Source organism: Balaenoptera physalus (assembly GCF_965194825.1).
Source record: "Balaenoptera physalus genome assembly, chromosome: 7".
Classification (NCBI taxonomy): Eukaryota; Metazoa; Chordata; class Mammalia; order Artiodactyla; family Balaenopteridae; genus Balaenoptera; species Balaenoptera physalus.
In genome coordinates, this window is record NC_138886.1 from 56,653,829 (window position 1) to 56,676,909 (window position 23,081).

Sequence of the window (23,081 nt, forward strand, 5' to 3'; positions counted from 1 at the left end):
ACATAATTTTAAATAAAAGAAGTCACACAAAAAAGTGTTTATTATATTCCATTTACAGGCTGTTCAAGAAGAGGCAAAATTTATGTTAATAGAGGCCAGACTGGTGACTACCTATGTGGGAAGAATGGCTATGATTGGAAAGGGGCATGAGATAGTCGTCTAGAGTGTCAGAAATATTCCATGTCTTGATCTAGGGGGTGGTTACATAGGTGTATACATATGTACAACTACCTTGAGTTATACACTCAAGATTTGGCCACTTTATGTATGTTATATCTCAATTTTAAAAATTAAGTCTAGAAGGATATATTTCTAGACAAATACACACAAAGATACTATGAGAGTTATATATGCCATGTCTCAAGAGAAAAATAATGAGGATGTTCCAGAAGACATGCAATGGTAGAGTAAAGAGGATGGACTTTGGAGTCAGATAGACCTAGGTTTGAATTCCAGCTCTGCCACTTATCAGCTCTGTGAATTTGGGCAAGTTATTCAACTTCCCTCTGTCTCAGATTCCTCACCTGTAAAAATGGGAACAATAAGAGTACTGACCTCAGAGGATTATTGGAAGAATCAAATGAGATAATGTAGGTGAAGTGCTTAAAAGAGTAAGTGGGTAATAGTAGGTATTCAGTAAAAATTTCTTCTGCTGCTAAAGGTAAATGTAGAAATTCTTTTTTTTGATCCAACACAGGAGCATGCCCATGCATGAGCCCCCACTCACACACACACATGCATGCATGAACACACACGCACAGACACATACACACACACAGATCCTCTACAAATGCCTCTATTCTATCGGTCAAAATTACCAAGAAACAAAGCAAAAAGAAAAGAGACTAACAGCCAGGATTATACCATTTCCAGGAAAAATATAAAGTATTAGACAAAAATATTTTAAATTATGCATATTTCAATTTGCATAAAACGTTTTGTGAAGTTTCCAATGAAATTTTCAAAAATCCCAACAGCAAAAGAACGTGTTCCAATATTCATCATCAGTATTCAAAATTATCACTTGGGGATGAACAACAAGGTCCTACTGTATAGCACAGAGGACTATATTCAGTATCCTATAATAAACTATAATAGAATAGAATATTTTAAAAAGAATATATATATATACACACACAACTGAATCACTTTGCTGTACAGCAGAAATTAACACAACATTGTAAATCAACTATACTTCAATTTAAAATTTTTTTTTTAAATCATCACTTAAAAAGACTTCCCTGGTGGTCCAGTGGTAAAGAATCTGCCTTCCAATGCAGGGGACGTGGGTTCGATCCCTGGTCGGGGAACTAGGTTCCCACATGCCGCTGGGCAGCTAAGCTGGTGTGCCACAACTACTGAGCTCATGCGCCTCAACTAGAGAGCCCATGTGCCGTAAACTACAGAGCCCACACACTCTGGAACCCACGTGCCACAACTACAGAGCCCACGTGCCCTGGAGCCTGCTCGCCACAACTAGAGAAGAGAAAACCCACACACCACAGCTAGAGAGAAGCCCACATGCCAGAATGAAAGATCCCGCATGATGCAACAAAGATCCTGCATGCCACAACTAAGACCTGACGCAGCCAAATAAATTAAATAAATAAATAAATAAATAAATAAATAAATAAATAAATAAATAAATAATCACTTAGAATTTCAAATAGAAAACTGAAAAATGCATCAGAAAAGAGACATACAGTTTGTAAATGCAATTGTCTTCCCTTATTGGAGCGGTTAAGATCAACCATTAACTATGCAGTGAAAAAAACATAAATCTTCATTTGTAATACTAATAAATGCTGAAACACATCCTGGGATTCTTTTGCCTGGGCCAAAGAGAAGAAAACCATAATAACTCTTTTTCATAGATTATTAATCAGAATTGCACTCCTGGCCTGGGAACCAGAAATATATCTGTGGATCAGTGGCTAAAAGAGCCAGCATTCTGAAGAGAATTTTCAAATTGTAAGTGAATGTAGCACAAGTTTAATAACTGAATTATGCAAACAAATTGATAATAAAATCCTTTGAAGGAGTCTCCTGTAAAGAATTTTCATTGGCAGACAATGAAAATTTTAAAGCAATGTACAATATTTTAGGGATAATTCAAACCCTAAGAAATGAAAAGACAAAGCTCTTCCCATGTTCAAAGTTTAAAACCCAGGTTATCTGTGATTTTTGTTTTGTCACTAAACACCAATAGTTTAATATTCTGAGGGAGAGAGAGACAAGAAGACACATTAATAGAAATACACAAATCTCATGTTAGTCAATAATATCAATAATAGTCAAGGACTTCCCTGGTGGCACAGTGGTTAAGAATCCGCCTGCCAATGCAGGGGACACGGGTTCGACCCCTGGTCTGAGAAGATCCCACATGTCGCGGAGCAACTAAGCCCGTGCGCCACAACTACTGAGCCTGCACTCTAGAGGCCACAAGCCACAACTACTGAGCCCACATGCTGCAACTACTAAAGCCCGCGCACCTAGAGCCAGTGCTCTGTAGCAAGAGAAGCCACCGCAATGAGAAGCCCACGCACCACAACGAACAGTAGCCCCTGCTCACCACACTAGAGAAATCCCACACACAGCAATGAAGACCTAATGCAACCAAAAATAAATAAATAAATTTATTTTAAAAAAATAGTCAGAACCTACCTCCTACTTCCTCTGTGCCAGACACTGCTCTAAGTGCTTTTCATGTATCTACTAATTTAATAAGGTAGATAGTATCACTAGCCTCACTTTACAGACAAAGATACAAGGAATAGAAGGATTAAGTAACTTTACCAAGTCACACACTAATAAATGACAGAATCATGATCTGAATTCAGTCTTCAGACTCCAATATCAATGGTCTCACCACTCAGGCATTTAACTAAAGATATTAAAAAGTATGTAAATTCAGTGATGTCAAGTACCCTTGATATATATAATGTGATGAGAATGGCACTCTCCTCTGTGGTCATCCTCCCCCAAACATCAGACAACCTCAAGTTGATAGACATTCTACAAAACACTTGACTAACACTACTCAAAACTGTCAATGTCATCAAAAACAAGGTAAGTCCAAAAAACTGTCACAGGCCTAGCTAAGACGGCACTAGGACTAAATGTAATGTGGTATTGTGGATGAAATTCTGGAATAGAAAATGGACATTAACCGTAAACAAGACGAAAAGACAACCCTCAGAATGGGAGAAAATATTTGCAAATGAAGCAACTGACAAAGGATTAATCTCCAAAATTTACAAGCAGCTCATGCAGCTCAATATCAAAAAACCAAACAACCCAATCCAAAAATGGGCAGAAGACCTAAATAGACATTTCTCCAAAGAAGATATACAGATTGCCAACAAACACATGAAAGAATGCTCAACATCATTAGAGAAATGCAAATGAAAACTACAATGAGATATCATCTCACACTGGTCAGAATGGCCATCATAAAAAATCTACAAACCATAAATGCTGGAGAGGGTGTGGAGAAAAGGGAACCCTCCTACACTGTTGGTGGGAATGTAAATTGGTACAGCCACTATGGAGAACAGTATGGAGGTTCCTTAAAAAACTAAAAATAGAGCTACCGTATGACCCAGCAATTCCATTCCTGAGTATATATCTGGACAAAACCATAATTCGAAAAGACACATGCACCCCAATGTTCATTGCAGCACTATTTACAATAGCCAGGACATGGAAGCAACCTAAATGTCCATCAACAGAGGAATGGATAAAGAAGATGTGGTAAAGGGACTTCCCTGGCAGTCCAGTGGTTAAGACTCCGTGCTTCCACTGCAGGGGGCACGGGTTCGATCCCTGGTTGGGGAACTAAGATCCTGCATGCCGCACAGCACAGCAAAAAACAAAAAACAAAAAGAAAAAGAAAAAGAAAAAAAAATGTGGTACATATTTACAATGGAATATTACTCAGCTATAAAAAAGAATGAAATAATGCCATTTGCAGCAACATGGGTAGACCTAGAGATTGTCATACTGAGTGAAGTAAGTCAGACAGAGAAAGACAAATATCATATGCTACTGCTTATACATGGAATCTAAAAAAAAGGGTACAAATGAACTTATCTACAAATCAGAAATAGAGTTACAGATGTAGGAAACAAACATGGTTACCAGGGGGTAAGGTGGGGAGGGATAAATTGGGAGATTGGGACTGACATATACATACTACTATATATGAAATAGATAACTATTAAGGACCTACTGTATAGCACAGGGAACTCTACTCAGTACTCTGTAATGGTCTATATGGGAAAAGAATCTAAAAAAGAGTGGATATATGTATATGTATGATTCACGTTACTGTACACCTGAAACTAACACAGCATTGTAAATCAACTATACTCCAATAAAATTTTTTGAAAAATTACAAAAACATTAAAAAATGTGTGTTACAAATAAAAACAGTCTGCATAAACCCTTCTTTAAAAAATGTAAATCTAAAACTATTAAAAAATCAATAGGTTATTTCTTTAAAAGTATATAACCAAATATATGATTTTTACTTACCATCTCCACTCATCCCTTGAGGCACTTCTTGGTGAGATATTCAATAGATAAGCAGCTAGTGTCAGAAAAACACAAAGAGGGGAAAAAATGAGAGGTTTTCTTTCCCATGCCAGAGAACTAATTCCAGGCAAAGAGGGTGGCTTTTATCTTGTTGCTCTTGGAGAAAGTCCTCTGGAATCTAGCCAAAAGACCTGAAGGCAAATGAAAATAATCTTTATTTTCCATCTCTCTTTCACCAACAAGGATGTGATTTGTGCCCTACCCCCAACCTAAGGACATTTTTTAACAGTGGTTATTTCCATGTTTCCTGTTCATTAGAGTTACTAGTATACAAAACAGACCTTTCATACAGTCTTTCCAGGCACCAAGTGCAATATGCAGTTTTATTCAGTAATATATTGGATACTCCAGAAAACCAACTCAGACTAAACCCTGAGATGACAGCAGGAAGTCCCCTCTGTTAACTCAAGGAGAAGGCCCAAACCAGAATGTAATGGAAGAAGGCTTTTTTAAATTATTATTATTATTTTATTCTTGGCTGCATTGGGTCTTCGTTGCTGTGCGCAGGCCTTCTCTAGTTGCGGCGAGCAGGGGCTACTCTTCATTGCGGTGTGCGGGCTTCTCATTGCGGTGGCTTCTCTTTTGCGGAGCACGGGCTCTAGGCACACGGGCTTCAGTAGTTGTGGCATGCAGGCTCAGTAGTTGTGGCTCATGGGCTCTAGAGCGCAGGCTCAGTAGTTGTGGTTCATGGGCTTAGCTGCTCTGTGGCATGTGGGATCTTCCCGGACCGGGGCTTGAACCCGTGTCCCCTGCATTGGCAGGCGGATTCTTAACCACTCTACCACCAGGGAAGCCCCTGGAAGAAGGCTTTTGCAACCAGACGACTCCTGATAGGTGGGCAAGAGTTAGCCAGGAAATAAGCATTCCAGGCAGAAAGAGAAACATGTGCAAAGGCCTAGTGGCAAGAGGATACAGTGAATTTGAAGTTTTCAGAACTGCAGTAATTTAGCCCTGGAGTACAAAGTATATGATGGGAAGTGGAAGAAATGAGGCTGGAAAGATAACACATCAAATATGTTTCAGGATATATTTCAGGAAAGAACAGTCTATTGTGAACAAATATGAAGTCACATGTGCAAGAAAACATTAAGTGTATATGCAGGAATAGACTTCAGACAGGCTTCTGGCCTGGGGTGGTATACCAGGGAAACTCACCTTCAAGTCTCAGTAAAGAACTCAGTAAACTCTCAGTAAAGTCTCAGTGTCTCAGTAAAGAACTTTCATAAATAGAATGTTTAAATATGTTGTGTTATATACATACTAAGGACTACTATAGAGCAGTGAAAACGAATAAATTATAGCAATACCACCAACATGGATGAATCTTAAAAACAGTGGGCAAGTCACAGAAGAATACATAAGGTATGATTCCATTTATATAACATTCAAAAATAGTGACAGATGTTAACTAGATTTATTATAGTGATCATTTCCCAATAAAGTTGACCCTTGAACAACACGGGGGTTAGGGATGCTAATCCCCTCAGAGTTGAAAATCTACATATAATTTACAGTTGGCCCAATATATCCATGGTTCCACAACTATGGATTTAACCAATTGTGGATCATGTAGTACTACAGTACATATTTACTGGAAAAAATCTATGTATAAGTGGACCTGTGCAGTCCAAACCTCTGTTGTTCAAGGGTCAAGAAATATACAAATATCAAATCATTATGGTACACCCCTGAAACTGTTATGTGTCAATTATACCTCAATAAAAATAAAGTTCAAAAACTGGCAAAACTAAGTAATACATTATTTATAGACACAAAAGGAGGTAAAAACTTATGAAGAAAAAAAGGAATGATCACCCCAAAATTTGGAATAGAGGTTAACCGGGGGGAAGGAAATAGAATGAGAAGGACACGTATCATGCTTCAAAAACACTGGAAACACTATTTGTTAGTTGAGTGGTGAGTACATAGTTATTTACATTTATAATTTTTTAAAGTACATATGTATACTTTTACATGCATATTATATTTCAGAAGTAAGAAAGATAATAAAGAGTTTTAAGTATGAGTTTAAAAAAATGAAGCAGCCCTAGGTTTATAGAGTAATATCCCAAATTTGCTACTTATTAACTATGTGGCAAGTTATTTTCTGTGCATCTCAGTTTCTTGATCTGCAGAAATGGGAAACTGAGTCTCACAGAGATTAATAGTATTTCTAATACCTACCTCTCAAGATTATTATGAGGATTAAATGAAATAACACATGTGAAAGCACTCAGAACAATTCCCGGCACATAATAAGTAGTCAATAAACATTAGATATCTCCATTATTTTTATTATTGTAGAAGATATTTAATAAATGCTAATTTCCCTTCTGTCTTTTCTTTCAGAAAGAGAAGAGGAACCAGTACAAATGAAAGTCCATTCTGAACTCCAGTAGAAGAATCAAGCGGAGCCATTAGTGTTTATAGTTTGCTGCATTACTACTGTATTTCTTCACTTCTAATATTCACATTTTGTGGCGTTTTAATGTTTCTAAAATTGGGATTGCATGATTTAATCAGTGTGTGATTTAATACAGGTTTTTCCTCCTAGAAACCTCTTATTAAAATGAAGATGTGTCTTACAATTGATTGTGTCTCAGAATCGAGGAAATAAAGTAATTATGCTGTTGCCATAGCAGGCATGACAGATTTAAAACAAGAATAGCTAAGCAACTACGGAGTAGAGTCCAAGACTTAGGTTTTATGTGTTATAGCAAATTCACCACAATGGTCATAATCTTTAAAAGATTGTGAGTTTTCTATTAGCAGCTTGATTGCCCCCAGGTCTCTGCAGCCACTGGGTACAAGTGAGTCAAACTGCTTTGGCCCCCACATTTTGCTGGTTCTAAACCCTCAGAGCCAAGCTTCAGGACTTAAGCACACCACCACCCCACGCCACCAAGTCTCCCCAGTCACTTCTTGGAGTCCTCTATGCTCAGGACCAGCCCTTACATGTGCTTCTAATCTGTTCTCTCTATGGATGTCCAGTCTGTGCCCAGTCCCTTGAGGGAAAGTGTATCCCTTAGTACTCAAAATCTGAACATCCTCCAGATAAATTTTCCTGCTTAATTAAGGGTCAAGTAATCTGGGTCCCTTACAGACATTTTAATAACAGTCTACGCCTTTGTTGAAACTGCATGTAATTCAGGAAGTGTGTTGGCTGGGGAGGAGGGTGATAGTGAGAAGCAAGTGTAAAAATGTCTTTTTACAACCCCCTGTTCCGTTTTAAGGAATCCTCCTAATTTCTAGATCCTGACTAGAGAAACACACCGAACCCTGGGTTCCTTAGCAGAGCACAGACAACCTATTTCTACCAGCCCATAATTGACCAAGTCTTTACTGACTCATGTGCCAGCTTCACCTACATTCTTCTCTTAGATGACTCCCTACTGTTGTCCCCAGAACTTACCATCCAACCTGCTATCCTCCAACACGTAAGGAGAAAAAACAAAATCAAAACTTCTGGGAAGGGATAATCTGTTCCCCCCACTTTCCTCATGCAAATGAAAACAGGGAATGAGAACACCTTCTGTTGTGAAATTCCCCCTAAAGTCTGCTCATACTGCCCTTTATTTAGTTTAGTTCTTGGGCTTCTTTGCCCTTCATCTTCAGCATTAAGAGGGCAGTTTCTGGTTCAGTCTGAGAAAATTCTTGGAACCACTAGTGTTTCTGCAAGCATCAAAAGAAAAGTCCATTCTCTGGAACAAAATAGTGTTTAAAGAGCCCTTACTACCCTTTGTAGGTCTTTATATATACAGCCTTCATGTTTGTTTCCAACAGGAAGAATCTTCATTTTTAATCTAGGGACGTTCCTATATCTTTTGATCATTTTCTTTTCCCTTCTCTTCGCCCCTCCACTTCCCTGTCATTCCTCTTCTTCTACCTCTGAGGATCCATACGTAAATTTCCTCCTAACAAACCCCTTCATCCCGTACATATCATCTCATGCAAATGCGGAGAGGAGAACATTAGTTCCTCAGATTCAACCAGATTCTGAATTTTAATTTGATTCCCCCAAGGATTCCGGCTACAATTATATACACCACCAAAGAGAGTGAATAACTCTCCAACTTAAAATAAGCTCCAATTTAATATCCTGATAGTATGTTTGGGCTTCAGAGAAGAAAATCCTACGCTATAATATACCTCACTATTTTTTTAAGTTAATTAGTCCATGTAGAAGGGCTGCTGAAAGGAAATGTCACCCTGGTTCTAAATGAAGACCAACTGAACTACTGAAATGTGAGGACTGTTACCTATAACCTGTGCAGTTGTAAACTGCAGCAAATATTCCAGTTCATGCTGGAGAATATCTATGGGGAAGGTGACTCACTGCATATATTACAGATGGAGCTGGGCTATGATGTGAGATAGTTATGAAAATAACTTGCAAACTGAAATCAAATATAATATTATGGCTTTCCACAAGAAAAGGCTAACTACCAATTTTCTTCTCCTACTCTTGAAACATTCTTACTGGATTAGGTTTTCAACTATATGCCTTATTTTCAGGCCCAATTAAACATTTAAACATTTTTCCTGTTTTTCAGCTAAAATGAACAAAATGTTCATGGTAGTAGTTCTGTCATCATAGAAATAAAGTCCTAGAGAACTCACTATGGTTAAATCTAGCAGTGCAAATGACCGGACTACAGGGTGAGTTGTCAGTTCTTTAGAAGCAGTCTGAACCACCAATGTGGATTATTTTACAAGAGCTGATGTAATCAGGAAGCTCTGCATTGACCTTCCATAACAAAAGAAGTCAAGTGGTTAAAACGGCTGACACTGGTACAAGTCCCTAATCATTTCTAGACTCAAGTATCAGTTACTACAATCTCGCTCCTTCCATCCCCAAACAACCCAGACCTGGTGAGTGGTATGACTTTGCTTTTACATTCAAGTTTCAATAATTTATTTCCAAAACATAACATACAGGCTTCTAAACATTAAGAGAAAAAAACCATTTTGTTGTATCATTTACCTTTACATTTACAAAGGATTGGTATAAATCCATCATCCTTACTAGAAAAATAATTCAAAGTTTATTCTTTGCTAAAAATAGGTCAATAACGTCTTTCTTGGGAAAAAAATATAGCAATCCATTGTGGGATTAAAAATAATTTTCAAGCTCTTTCTTCAGAGGTTACTGAATCAAATATTTTGGCTGTTTTTAGTGTGCAAATAGCATCGAAAAGCTTTCAGTTTCAGATGAACAGTTTTGTGAGCCTTTCTGTGGAATACTGATTATTTCATTGTCTAATCTAGAGAGCTGAGGTTCTAAAATCATGGGGCAATAGTTTGGTATTTTACATCTTAAAAAGATAGTTTATTCAAACAGTTGGTTAGATTCATTATAAATTAAGTAAAATTTCATTTGATAGATCTACGTTTTCAAAACATATGTGTTGTTTTGTATGTGGTTATGCATAAGCCTAATAAAATGGACTGTTCCATTGTGTAACTTATTTTTCTAGGCCTACTCAGGAGGTCAGAATATTACTAGCCAGGAGGCCCCTTTCCAGAGGCCATGTTTTTCTTTGTTTGTTTTGTTTTTTGGGTTTTTTTTTAACATCTTTATTGGAGTATAATTGCTTTACAATGGTGTGTTAGTTTCTGCTTTATAACAAAGTGAATCAACTATACACATACATATATCCCCATATCTCCTCCCTCTTGCATCTCTCTCCCATCCTCCCTATCCCACCCTTCTAGATGGTCACAAAGCACCGAGCTGATCTCCCTGTGCTATGCAGTTGCTTCCCACTAGCTAGCTATTTTACATTTGGTAGTGTATATATGTCCATGCCACTCTCTCACTTCATCTCAGCTTACCCTTCCCCCTCCCCGTGTCCTCAAGTCCATTCTCTACGTCTGCGTCTTTATTCCTGTCCTGTCCCTAGGTTCTTCAGAACCTTTTTTTTTTTTAGATTCCATATATACGTGTTAGCATACGGTATTTGTTTTTCTCTTTCTGACTTACTTTACTCTGTATGACAGACTCTAGGTCCATCCACCTCACTACAAATAACTCAATTTCGTTTCATTTTATGGCCAATATTCAGAGGCCATGTTTTGATTTGGGATATGGAAACGAAGTTGCTCAGAGAGGTCAGGTCAATTTTGCTATGAGGGAAATCATTACTCTACCAAAAAGAATCACAGGTTAACAAAAGATTTCACACTTTGAACTGAAGGGTGAGGAAACATAGAAATAAGAAAATAGGCAGTGAGGTTGGTGGCTGAAACAATTCAGAGAAGGATAATCAAGTGCAAGCTCAAATATGGTTATCTGGAGTCTCAACTTGGAATAGACAAATGTTTGCTCCGTGTAATTCAGGGGTTTCTTTACCCTTCATCCTCAATTTTAAAAGAAGAGCACTGGTTCAGGGTTAGAACATTCCTGAAACCACTAGCGTTCTGCAGGCAACTGAGGAAGAGTTCAGCCTCTGGAACAAAACAGTTTCTAGGCAGTCCTTACTGCCCTTTTCAGGCCTTTATACACACAGCCAAATCCCTCATTAGCCTTCATGTTTTCAACAAGGACAATCCTCATTTTTTAATCCAGGGAGGCACATACTTCAAAGTAAGACAATAATAAACACTACTGAGCTATATGAAAGGATTATTAAGTATAAATCCAAAGGTTTGAAGTTGGTTTGGATGCCCAGCTAGATGCTTAATTATAGCTACATAGACATGAGTATGGCAAACAGCTGAAATTTGCTGAGGATCATATCAGGTTCCACAAGATCATGCTTGCAAGAACTACCAGAATATCCAACAAAACCACTAGAAACTAAGACTTGCTCAAGGCTATTCCCTGGTAATGAGCAGCCAGGAAATGAGCTAAATGATACCTGACCACCTGCCGTTACTGGGTTGAAGTCCTGATTTTTCCACTGTATAAATTACCAGCTCTGAATAGAAAGAAGTAGGGGATATGGTACGTTGGCATCCTGACAGAGCCTGTTCAACTACTACTACTTTTCTGTGCAGACCACCTCCCACAACTGATAACCATGTATATGGACAGACATGCCTTCAGAAATGTAAGTGGATGCTTGGAAAAGAAAGAAAATGCAACTGCAACATTGAAAACCCATGCACTGTCTATTTGCATATATCTTATTTCTTCTCTCTTAAATTCTCATAGTACAGTAGCGTTTGCTTTTCTTAAGCTTAAACTTGACACAACTATTATAGATTTACTCATTCTCCCTCCCTTTCCCTCCCTAAAATAGACAATTGTGACTGGTCAGACTCACTTTCTAAGTTCCACTATCCCAAGCCTCTGGCACTGTTGATACTTCATGCCATGGGAGCACTGTAAGACTTAAGAGTTTTGAGGGGCCTTCATATACACCTTATGAGTGGTGCCAGGAGTTTCTCAGGCCCCTTTGGGAACCTGGGAAGGGAAAATTGGGAGGGTACAAGACCAGGAGTCCTAGACTCCCTGCCCCACTTTGAGGCAGTTTTTATTTATTTTATGTATGAGGCTTTGTCATAAATTTCTGTTAGCACAAAAAGTTCAACTGATTTTCAAGGTTTTAAAAATGGCTGCTGTGGTGGAAAGAGGTCCGTAAGGGGAGTCAGACTTGGTTTGAAGGGCAGGACCAGTCACCTCTGAGGCAGGAGGGAAAATACCTCTCCTCCCTGACAACTGTAGCAGCACCTACCTCACAGGGACGTTGTGATGTCTAACCCACTAAGAGCACTGGAGGTGCACAGGCTGAGTCCAAGTTCTGTCCTCCGCGGCCTTCGGGCCAGAAGTCCCACCTCTGCCTCCACGACCTCAACCCAACATACCCTACCCCCCAGCTACACCTCCAACCCCATCCGGAAGTGGACCCGGTAAACCAAGGCATCTATTCCGCAGCCAGGACACTGACCCACTGGCCACAGCGTCCATTCCACCGGCCAAGTTATGGATCCGTCCCACCCCACCCTACAGTCTGACCCCGAAGGCCTAGACTTCGACTCTGCTGGCCAAGACTACTTTTCCTCTGGCCATGAGTTCGACTATCTCTACCAAGAATTGGACCTGGACTCTCTTCATGAAGATCTTCTTTCTCAGCCTATGCCAGGCGCCATGATAGAGACCTCTGCGGCCACGTATGAATCCCACCGGACTGCCGAACCAGAGGATCTCACAGAGGCGGAGAAAAAGAAGCTCAAATCTGAGGTTGGTAAATTGGAGGCAGAAATTGTAACCCTACGCTGTGTGCTGGCAGCCAAAGAGAGACTCTGCGTGGAGCTCAAGAGGAAGTTGGACCTGACGGCCTTGGTGGGGCTGAGGCAGAATCTGTCCAAGAGCTGGCACGATGCTCAGGTCTCCAAAGCCTAAATGAAACAAAAGAGGTCAGCTGCCCTGTCCACCATGGGCTCTGCCATCTGCAGGAAGCTTGGAGACATGAAGAAATCGGCCACATTCAGATCCTTTGAAGGTCTTCTGGGGACAATCAAGTCCAGAGTCGCAGGTGGCAGAGAGCTAGGCAGTGACTGCCTTCCTTCTTCAGCAGGGACTGGGGATGATCTGCTCCCTGTTTCCGGGAGTAGTGATGATCCGCTCCCGATTTCAGGGAGTGGGAGTGATCCAGTTTCAGGAAGTAGGGATGACCTACTCCCCTTTCTGGAGCCAGAATGAGCTCCTTGGTAAACTTGCCTGGCCACCTGACCAGTGCAAGAACTCCCTTCCCTCATCCCAATTGCACCTCTGCCCACCAAAAACAACAACCAAACCACAATGGTAAAGTTAATTCAGGAAATGGACAGAGTCCGGTTTTGAGAAAAGTAGCTCCCATTTGTACATAGATATTTGCTGCTGTTGAGATAAAGAATCCAACGTTTTGTACCCAGTTATTTTACACTAAAGTTTATATGTGAAATGTATCACTATACTAGCCTTCCTGGGGTTGCATTTAAATGGACAGGACAATGGTTCCAGAGGAATTTTAGGCCAAAGCCAAAACTCCTTTTTTGGAAAAACCAGTGCATCTAAAGGCCAAAGTAGGTTTCTGTTTAGAACTGGTAAAAGGTATGAAATAATCTGCAATTTTATCCTCTCCCCATTTCCTTCCTTCCTTCCCTAAATCCTAGAAAGAAGCTTGAAAGCTCTACCTGGCCTACGATTTTTATCTTAAAAAGATGATCAAGAAAAATGTTGTTTTTCTCTGAGACCCTCAGAAAGGGGGAAAAATATTAATAGACTAATTGGTACATAATACTATGACTTTTATGAAGTGATTTTTTTTAACTCCTAATTAAGCAAAATAACTTTAGCTTCAATTTAGGAGATTGTCAACTACTTTGGACTCAAGCTGAAATTGCAACTTTATTTTGCCCCGTGCTTTGTTTGTAATCTTTTTATATATCAAAATGAGAGTTTTATAATTGAATCCTTGTGGCCATGTGTCTCTGCCACAGCAGCATGCTACCTAAAAGAAAGAAAATTGCTTCTCCGTTCTGCGGCGATTCCTTGTTAGTTATCACCTTCAGCTGAGGGACTGAAGGGAAAACAGCATAGCCAAATTCAAGAAAGATAAACCCCTGTCTTAAACGACATTTAAAACAGAATGTCTATCCCCTGCAATTCTGGCCAGTATGCCTTTTAACGGACCTAGCTGATTGTACATCACTGGTCACCTTGACTCCAAGTTTGTCCTTCTTTATAGCTAACCCCAACGGAGAAGGAAACAAAACCCAACCCTCAGGGGATATCAAGATAGTAGGAGCCTGTAGGAACAGGAACCTGGTTTGGGTTTGTTCGAACTTTCTCATATCTGATTTTCACAGGAGCTATGTTTTGGATTTTTTGTTTTTTTGTTTTTTGTTTTTTTCTATTTTCAACATGCCTGGACCTGGCAGCTTCTTTCATTCCTCCAGTAACAATGCAGGTTAAAAGTTTGTGTCTTATATTGGCTTTTAGCAGGGGGACTAGAATCTTTATTTTCTTGGGTATATGTATTGATAATGTCTCACTGTCTAAAGGTAGTCCCTACAGCCTAAGAAAGTGATCCTGTTTTGTTGATTTTTGAACGCTCCCCCTATGTTCCTTTGGTTTTCCTACAAGCAAAACCAAATACCACTATAAATGCAAAAGCACTTGGTAAACTATAAAGTCATTGATGTAAAGTCCACATATTTCTGAGGACAACGTTTTGCCTGGATTAAAATAAGATGTTCAACTATTTTACATGTTGTGTTTTAATTTGTTGTAGTTTTATGTGCTGAAGAACTAGAGAGAAACTTACAGCATTCATGAAGCCAAAGTAGCCCAACAGGCAAAGGCTTTGACCCCATATTGCAGAAAGCCTTGTGTTAGAGAAAATCTCCAGCTGACATGATGAGACAAACTCAGAACATGTTCTATCTTATGTAGTAATTCAAACAAATGCTGTAACAGTTTCCCCCAATAAATCCTCAACCCCCTGAGAGCAGTGAAGAACACAACTATTTTTGTTTATCATTGTATTCCCATGCCTGGCTTACAGTAGATGTTCAATAAATACTTGTTGAATTAATGAAGGAATCAATATCACACACTTCAGACATCAAATCTTGAATCCAAGAGATTATCAACATGAACTTGTTGACAAGTTTCTCCTGCTTTTAAAGCATTTCACTTCCCCATTCAGAGATAATTTGAGATCCTACTATGTGTCAGGCACTGTGCCAGGCTCTGAAACCACAGAAATCAATTAGACTTGGCCCATGCTCTCTAGAAACAGATTTTCAAATCATTACAATTCATTGCAGTAGGTGCTAAAATAGAAGACATATGTAAAGTACTGGTGTTCAACTCTGCCTTGGTAGTCAGAAAAGAATTCAGAGAGGCATAAAGTCTTAGAGGACTAGTAGGAATTTGCCAGACATACAAGAGTAGAACATTCCAGACAATATACAGAGGAACTAAGTCATGAAAGAATGTAATAGAATGGCATGTTCCAGGAAATACCAATAAGTCATTGTGGCTAGAGAGAGAGGGGAAGTGGTGAGAGACTAGGATGGAGAAATAAGCAGGGGCAAGATCACAAATAGTCTTCTGTATATGCTATCTGACATTAGTATTTAATCCTGTAGGAAATGAGGAAGATTTGAAGGTACTTAACTCAAATACATGTTTTAGATGTATCACTCTAGTCACCATAGAAGTAGATTGAGAAGTATTTAAGAGATAGAATCTCCAAAACTTAGAAAGCAACTGCATAGGAGAGAGGGAAGGACAGATTTGCAAGTTGATAAAGATGTAGAATTGAAAAGACTTGATACTGACAATGCTGGAGCTGCACATTCATTTTGCTTTGGCTCTTCTATTGGATTCCAGCATACCTGCATCAACAGCCATGGATACCAAATAAAATGCCTTCATGAGCATGTGGACTTTGGGTCAAAGGTTTCCTCCAGATTTTCTTTCTTCCACTTGCTTCTACCCTTCGCATGCATTGCTGACCCTCATTCCCTAGCCTGTTCACCTTTATAATTTGATCACTTCTGCTCATCTATCCCTATTTGGATTTTGTAGCCTAGCCTCAGTCTATTTTACTTTAACTAGGCCACTTCAGGATGCAATTTCCAATAGTTCTCAGAATATGTGAACCCTCAAAGATGCCCCGTCTGGCTCAACCCCTGAGAACCACTGGTTGAGAGTGATGTTGGAACAAAATTCCCTGAGGCTCTCAGTTTTCTTGGTCTTCCATTGCTCATATGAGTGAAGGGGCTGGAGTGGAAGGTAGAGACAAGGTTGAAAGTTCCAACTCCCACAGATGACACTCTCCATGCAGCTGGCAAGGATGGGAGTAGAGTACCAAGCCCTTGTTCATTAGCATCATACATACCCCAGCATACTGCAAGCATCACTCCCAGAGAAATTCACCTGCACTTCTGGAAACTACTTTATTCTAACCTTCAGATTTGAGAGAAAATATATCACATACCTACTCTCATGAATTGCATGGACTGCAGAGAGCTGAGCAGTGATCCAGAACTGTGTAGGTCTTCTGATAGTGCTAGGCAATGTGCTTGATGGCCCTACCCATCAAGGGCACAATGATGCCATTTGTTGATTCTGCTAAGGAATGAGGTCAGTCGCATCTGGGCCATGGAATTTCAGTTCTTGTCCATGAATTCCAATGTAAGAAAAATTGATGAGTGCCCCTCTATCAAAATTACTGGGGCCACAGTTACCATCTGAGACCATGTCCCACTCCTTCTGACCAGATCTATTGATAGGAGGCTTGATGATGCCATGACTTCCAGTGCCTAGAGAGAGCCTCATTCACATAAGGCAAGTGAAAAGTGGCAGAATGCCTTCAAGATGATGCACCTTGGCCAGCTACTATGAGACATTATCATGGCACTTGGTCATCTCTCAGAAATTACTAAGCAGGTCCCTAAAACAGTCAGAAATGTCTGGCAATTCCTGAGAGTTCACCAGGTAATTTAAAAGTTCCTTCCCTGTTTATCTATACTATCACCCAAATAAATGACCACCTCAAGAAGAGAAGTGGGTTCTTCTGGAAGCTGAAGGTTTTGGTCACCTCTACCCCAATCCTGGCTACGTTGCCTCAGACCCATGGCATTAAAACTTGCAGTTAATTGGAGAAAAAAATGTTACCTAAGTTAGAGGAATAATTCATAAACTTGGCTAAGCCAAACTTTCTTTCTAGAACATTATAACTAAGAGATTAAAAGTCTCAGTTGGGTTGAAACTGGTCTCTACAGTCATATAGATATAGATTTTTCATGTTTTAACTTCATGGTATGGCTTCAAATATCCTAATATTGACTTAGAAACTTGTATTGTAACCGAGGCCACCCACACTTCCAACCAACTGGCTACAAACCTTCAGGGTTCTTACTACTCCTTCAGACACCATAATTCACTGGAATGACTCACAGAACTCAGGAAAGCCCTGTACTTATGATTACAGTTTTATTATAAAGGATACAAATCAGGATTGACCAAATGAAGAAGCACAAAGAATGAGATCTCAGAGGAAACCTGAAACTTCCATGTCCTCAGGATGCATCATCCTGCCAGCACATCAATGTATGATTACCAAACTAGCAAGCTCAGGTGTCCAGCTTCAGGTGTCCAGAGTTTTTATTGGGGTTTCATTACATGGGTATGATTGATTGAATTATTGGCCACATGATTGAACTCAGTCTCCAGCTGCCTTCTCTCTCCAGAGGTTGGGAGGTCAGGTTAATATAATGTGACTCAAATCCCCAAACCTTAATCACATGGTTGGGTCTTTCCAGCACTGCCAGCCCCCATCCTGAAACTATCCAGGGACCTACCATGAATAACAAAGACACTCCTATCACTCAGGGAATTCCAAGGATTTAGAGTCTTCTTACAAGGAATCAGGGACAAAGACCAGCCAATTTTTTTATTATACAGAAAAACAAGCAACAGGAAGCTGCCCTACAAAATGGTCCCTCAATCTCCACAAACACAAGCAAAAGGCACTATGCCTCCATGCCAGCCTGTAAACACTTCTTACAGACAATTTGGCTGGTCAATGTTCCTTATCACCACAAAATCTCATATAATAATTCACAGCATTGCTTCATTACCCAACATATACCATTCCATAACTCTTATAGCTTCCAGACTGTTATTTACCCCAAAATTCCTGATTATTAGTAACACCCTAGTGGTTGGTAGCTAGAAAAGCCACAGACTACCAATGGAGGTGTATAAAATACCTTCAAAGGCACCAATGACTATTGGATTGAGGCTGTACTGGAGATGAAACATCTGCTCCACTCATCCCTGCATAAAAGTGAAATATGTCTTCCTTAGCATATTCAAAATCTTTATCCACCCTATGGAAGCTGATATCTAATTATTCCCATCTCTGCATATTCATCCCACCTTCCATTGGTCCTTGCTGAGCCTAGTCCATCTAGACCTTTACCCACTTTTACATATTATCTCCCAGTCCCAAAAATAGAAATATTAGATACCTGCTGGTTGGCACCTTGGCTCCCTCTCCCATGGTACTTAATGCCATGGAGATTTTATGGAGCTAGAAAAATGGTAGTGGGAATCAGCCTCCCACTGCAAAATTATCCTAGACCCTGGCCAGAGCCTTTCATGAAGCTCTCCTGAGGGGGTTGGGTGGGGAGTTTAGGGGAGTGGGGTGAAGCGTTGCAGCAGCCATCCTGAACACCATCTCATTTCTTTCTGGCCTGCTGTCACACTGAACTCTCCTTCTTCCTCTGTACTCTGCCCTGCCTCTGTCTGACTCCAAACCTTTGGTCCTCTACACCCCAAACTTTGAACCTACCTCTGGCCCTGTGAATTTTTTATTCAAACCAAGTGTTCCCATCAAATGGCTCTTATCTTTTCCTAATGGACTTAGTTTGCCCTTTGATTTGTGACTCTATGTTGCTGTCTGTGAAAGCCTGATAAGCCCATCTGAACCTTACAGGAGAGGAGATAGGCAACTCACACATTTGGAGTTACCAAAGACTGGCTAGTTGGTAATGTATATAATTTCCAGGAAGGCAAACATTTATAATAATAAGAGCTAACATTTATCTGCTACTTACTATGGACCAGAAACTATTCTAACGCATTTCAGGCTTTAATTCATTTAATCCTTACTATAGCTCTTTGAGGTAGATTCTTTATTATTCCAGTTTTACAGATTAGGAAACCAAGACTCAAAGAAGTAAAGTAACTTTCCAAAAAATCCACAGCTAGTAAGTGCAGAGCCACATGCAAACTAGGAAGAGAAGTCTCACCAGAAATCAACCCTACCAGCACCTTGCTGTTGGACTTCCAGCCTCCAGAACTATGAGAAAACAAATGTCTGCTATTTAAGCCACCCAGTCTGTAGTATTTTTTTTATGACAGCTCTACCAGACTAATATAATCTCCTTCAAATTTTTACTCAAAAGTCACCCCTTTTGGCCACCCTATGTACACTTTTAACCACCATCTCCTCATTTCTGGGTTTAGAACCATATATCACAGATTACATTTTTGCAATTTGTTTACTGTCTGCCTCTTCAACTAGAATGTAAATTCCATAAGTGCAGAGATTTTTGTCAGTTTTTTTCACTAGTATATCCCCAGCATCTAATGCAGTGTCTGACACATAGTAAGTGTTCAATAGATAAATGAAAGGAGGGAAGAAAGTCCAGGAGCTGACTGGCTTGGTCCTCCTCATATCTCACCAAACTCTACAGGACAGAAAGGAGTCAGGGTTGGGACAATAAGTGAAACCTGGTCTGTACGTAGAATGGGGTCAGCATGATGGCAAATATCAACTTCAACAAACAATCAGAGTAGCCAGAGTCAGAAAATCAAACTAGGTCCAAACCAAGGAGATGTCTGAAGTCATTAAAAACTTAAGGGCATCTAGGCAGCCAGTGACCAACTCTACCCTATACCTGGTTGTTAAGGCTTCTGGTTTTTACTTCTGATTATTTCACCTGCTCAGATATCTGCATTCAAAGGCTTCTCACTCTTATTTTACCACTCTTGTCCTTAGCTCAGGCAGAATTGGTGGTGATCTGAGGAATGATATGCAAGTTTACTCAGTGCCTTCAAAAGTTTCCTTCCCTTATAAAGCTTGAGAGTCCTAGAAAAAGAAATGCTTACAGTGTTCCCCCAGGTAGCAGCTAGGAGTCTCTCCAGGGTACACCAGGAGTCCCTTGCTTCAGCCTAGCTTCCTCCACTCTCTATCTCTCAGTGCTGGCCACTTGGATTTCACCTCTCTCCTCAGTCTTTTTTGATGGCATCTTAGTTTTGGTTTCATCCCTGGATGCTATCTCTTGAATTACTTTAAGCACTTTATTCATAAGTCTCTTAACAGCTGAACCCAGGATCTCTGGATCCTACTCCTGCATGAGTGGATTGAGAGCAAAGCAATAAAGACAAACCCTGCGACACTCCCCTTCTCCCAGCCACCTCCCCTCTACTTACAGCTTCTTCTCAACACTAGGGGGTGCTACTCACACTGTAATTTTACCCTATTTTGTGCTACACAAACCCCACAGTCATGTTCTTCATCCCTAAACTTCCATCAGTCACATCTCGTGATGAAACATTTATCATTAAAGCCTAAATCTATGACTCCCACTGAAATATGGATAAACCTTGCACCAGTTCCTTATGTAGAAAAAGACTTACCATTAACTAGGGTTTTGACCTTAACCTATAGAACCTACTTGCAACACTGAGAAGAAGGTCAGGGGGAAATTTTTTTGTTAATGTCATAGAATATCTGATTCTATGTATTCTGTGTATTCGCTTCAGGACCAGGCAAGTAGAGGGGACTCCTTGTTCTGATCCAAAATGAGAAGAGAGAAATCCTTCTCTGAAGGAAGAGGTTGTTTGTGGCAGTAGAGGGAGAAGGAAGAGGATCAATAATTGGGATCAGTGGATGAAAAGAAAGAAAAAAAGAAGGAGGGTCACACATGCCGAGGACTGAGGGGGTGGAGGGAGTGCAGGCATGGTGGGATTTGAGGGCCACCTGCACCTAGGCGCCTTGGGTAGGTATCGCCGGTCAGCTGGGGTGCTGTGAGCTGGGAGTGTGGCACGCTGTTCCGAGGTGGTGGTGGTTGTGGGAACAAAGGAGGAGCAAGCGCCTCGCTGAGTTCTTTGGGCCAAGCGGCTGTGGTGGTTGTTGCCATGGAGACATCGAGTAGTCAGAACAAGTCTGTTTTGGTTTGTATTGTAAATACCTGGGGGCGGAGACAAGATGGTGGAGTAGAAGGATGTGACCTCACCTCCTCTTAAGAAAACACCAAAATCACAACTAACTGCTGATCAACCATTGACAAAAAAACGCTGGAACCTACCAAAAAAGGTATCCTACATCCAAAGACAAAGAAGAAGCCAAAACGAGACAGGGGCAAACAGCAGAAGCAAGAAGAACTACAACCCTGCAACCTATGGAAAGGAAACTGCAATCATAGAAAGCTAGACAAAACAAGATGGCAGAGGAATATGTCCCAGATTAAGGAACAAGATAAAGGCCCAGAAAAACAACTAAGTGAAGTGGAGATAGGCAATCTACCTGGAAAAGAATTCAGAGTAATGATAGTAAAGATGATCCAAGATCTCAGAAAAAGAATGGAGGCACAAATTAAGAAGTTACAAGAAATGTTTAACAAAGACCTAGAAGAACTAAAGAACAAACAGTGATGAACAGTACAATAACTGAAATGAAAAATTCGCTAAAAGTTATCAATAGCAGAATTAGTGAGGCAGAAGAACAGACAAGTGAGCCAGAAGACAGAATGGTGGAAATCACTGCCATGGAACAGAACAAAGAAAATGAAAGAAAATAAATAGGGACTTCCCTGGTGGTGCAGTGGTTAAGAATCTGCCTGCCAATGCAGGGGACACAGGTTCGAGCCCTGGTCCGGGAAGGTCCCACATGCCGTGGAGCAACTAAGCCCGTGCACCACAGCTACTGAGCCTGCAATCTAGAGCCCACAAGCCACAATTACTGAGCTCATGTGCCACAACTACTGAAGCCCATGCACCTAGAGCATGTGCTCCAGAACAAGAGAAGCCACCGCAATGAGAAGCCTGCAGACTGCAACAAAGAGTAGCCCCCACTCAACGCAACTAGAGAAAGCCTGCACACAGCAACGAAGACCAAACAGAGCCAAAAATAAAATATAAATTAATTAATTAATTTTAAAAAAAGAGATTCAAATTTAAAAAAAAAGAAAAGAAAGACAGTCTAAGTGACCTCTGGGACAACATTAAACACACCAACATTCGCATTATAGAGGTCCCAGAAGGAGAAGAGAGAGAGAGAAAGGACCTGAGAAAATATCTGAAGAGATAATAGCTGAAAACTTCCTAACATGAGAAAGGAAATAGTCACTCAAATCCAGGAGGCACAGAGAGTCCCAGGCAGGATACACCTAAGGAGGAACACACTGAGACACATAGTAATCAAATTGACAAAAATTAAAGACAAAGAAAAAATAAAAAGCAACAAGAGAAAGGCAACAAATAATGTACAAGGGAACTCCCATAAGGTTATCAGCTGATTTCTCAACAGAAACTCTGCAGGCCAGAAGCGGGTGGCACAATATATTTAAAGTGGTGAAAGGGAAGAACCTACAACGAAGAATACTCTACCCAGCAAGGTTCTCGTTCAGATTTGACGGAGAAATCAAAAGCATTACAGACAAGCAAAAGCTAAGTGAATTCAGCATCACAAGGCCAGCTTTGTGACAAATACTAAAGGAACTTCTCTAGGCTGAAAAGGCCACAACTAGCAACAAGAAGAGGATGAATGGAAAGCTCACTGGTAAAGGCAAACATACAGTAGAGGTAGGAAATCATCCACACACAAATATGATATCAAAACCATCAATCATAGCTCTATTTACAATAGCCAGGACATGGAAGAAACCTAAGTGTCCGTCGACAAATGAATGGATAAAGAAGATGTGGCACATGCATACAATGGACTATTACTCAGCCATAAAAGAAATGAAAT

The 23,081-nt window shown here is 40.2% G+C and overlaps 1 protein-coding gene and 1 long non-coding RNA gene across 2 annotated transcripts in view; one reads left to right on the forward strand and one right to left on the reverse strand.

The window, feature by feature from the left end:
• The window catches only part of LOC309664993, a 92,194-nt gene that overhangs the window by 50,995 nt on the left and 18,118 nt on the right, over positions 1–23,081 (reverse strand). The window lies entirely within an intron of this gene.
• TPD52L3 (TPD52 like 3) lies at positions 1,631–17,106 on the forward strand. The gene has a single exon (XM_082471138.1). It carries the CDS (start codon positions 12,524–12,526, stop codon positions 12,941–12,943), a length of 420 nt encoding a protein of 139 aa, XP_082327264.1. The 5' UTR covers positions 1,631–12,523; the 3' UTR covers positions 12,944–17,106.

Bases quoted from the DNA above. Each gene is read 5' to 3' on its own strand.
- TPD52L3 (XM_082471138.1), top strand. From the start codon at position 12,524: ATGGATCCGTCCCACCCCACCCTACAGTCTGACCCCGAAGGCCTAGAC.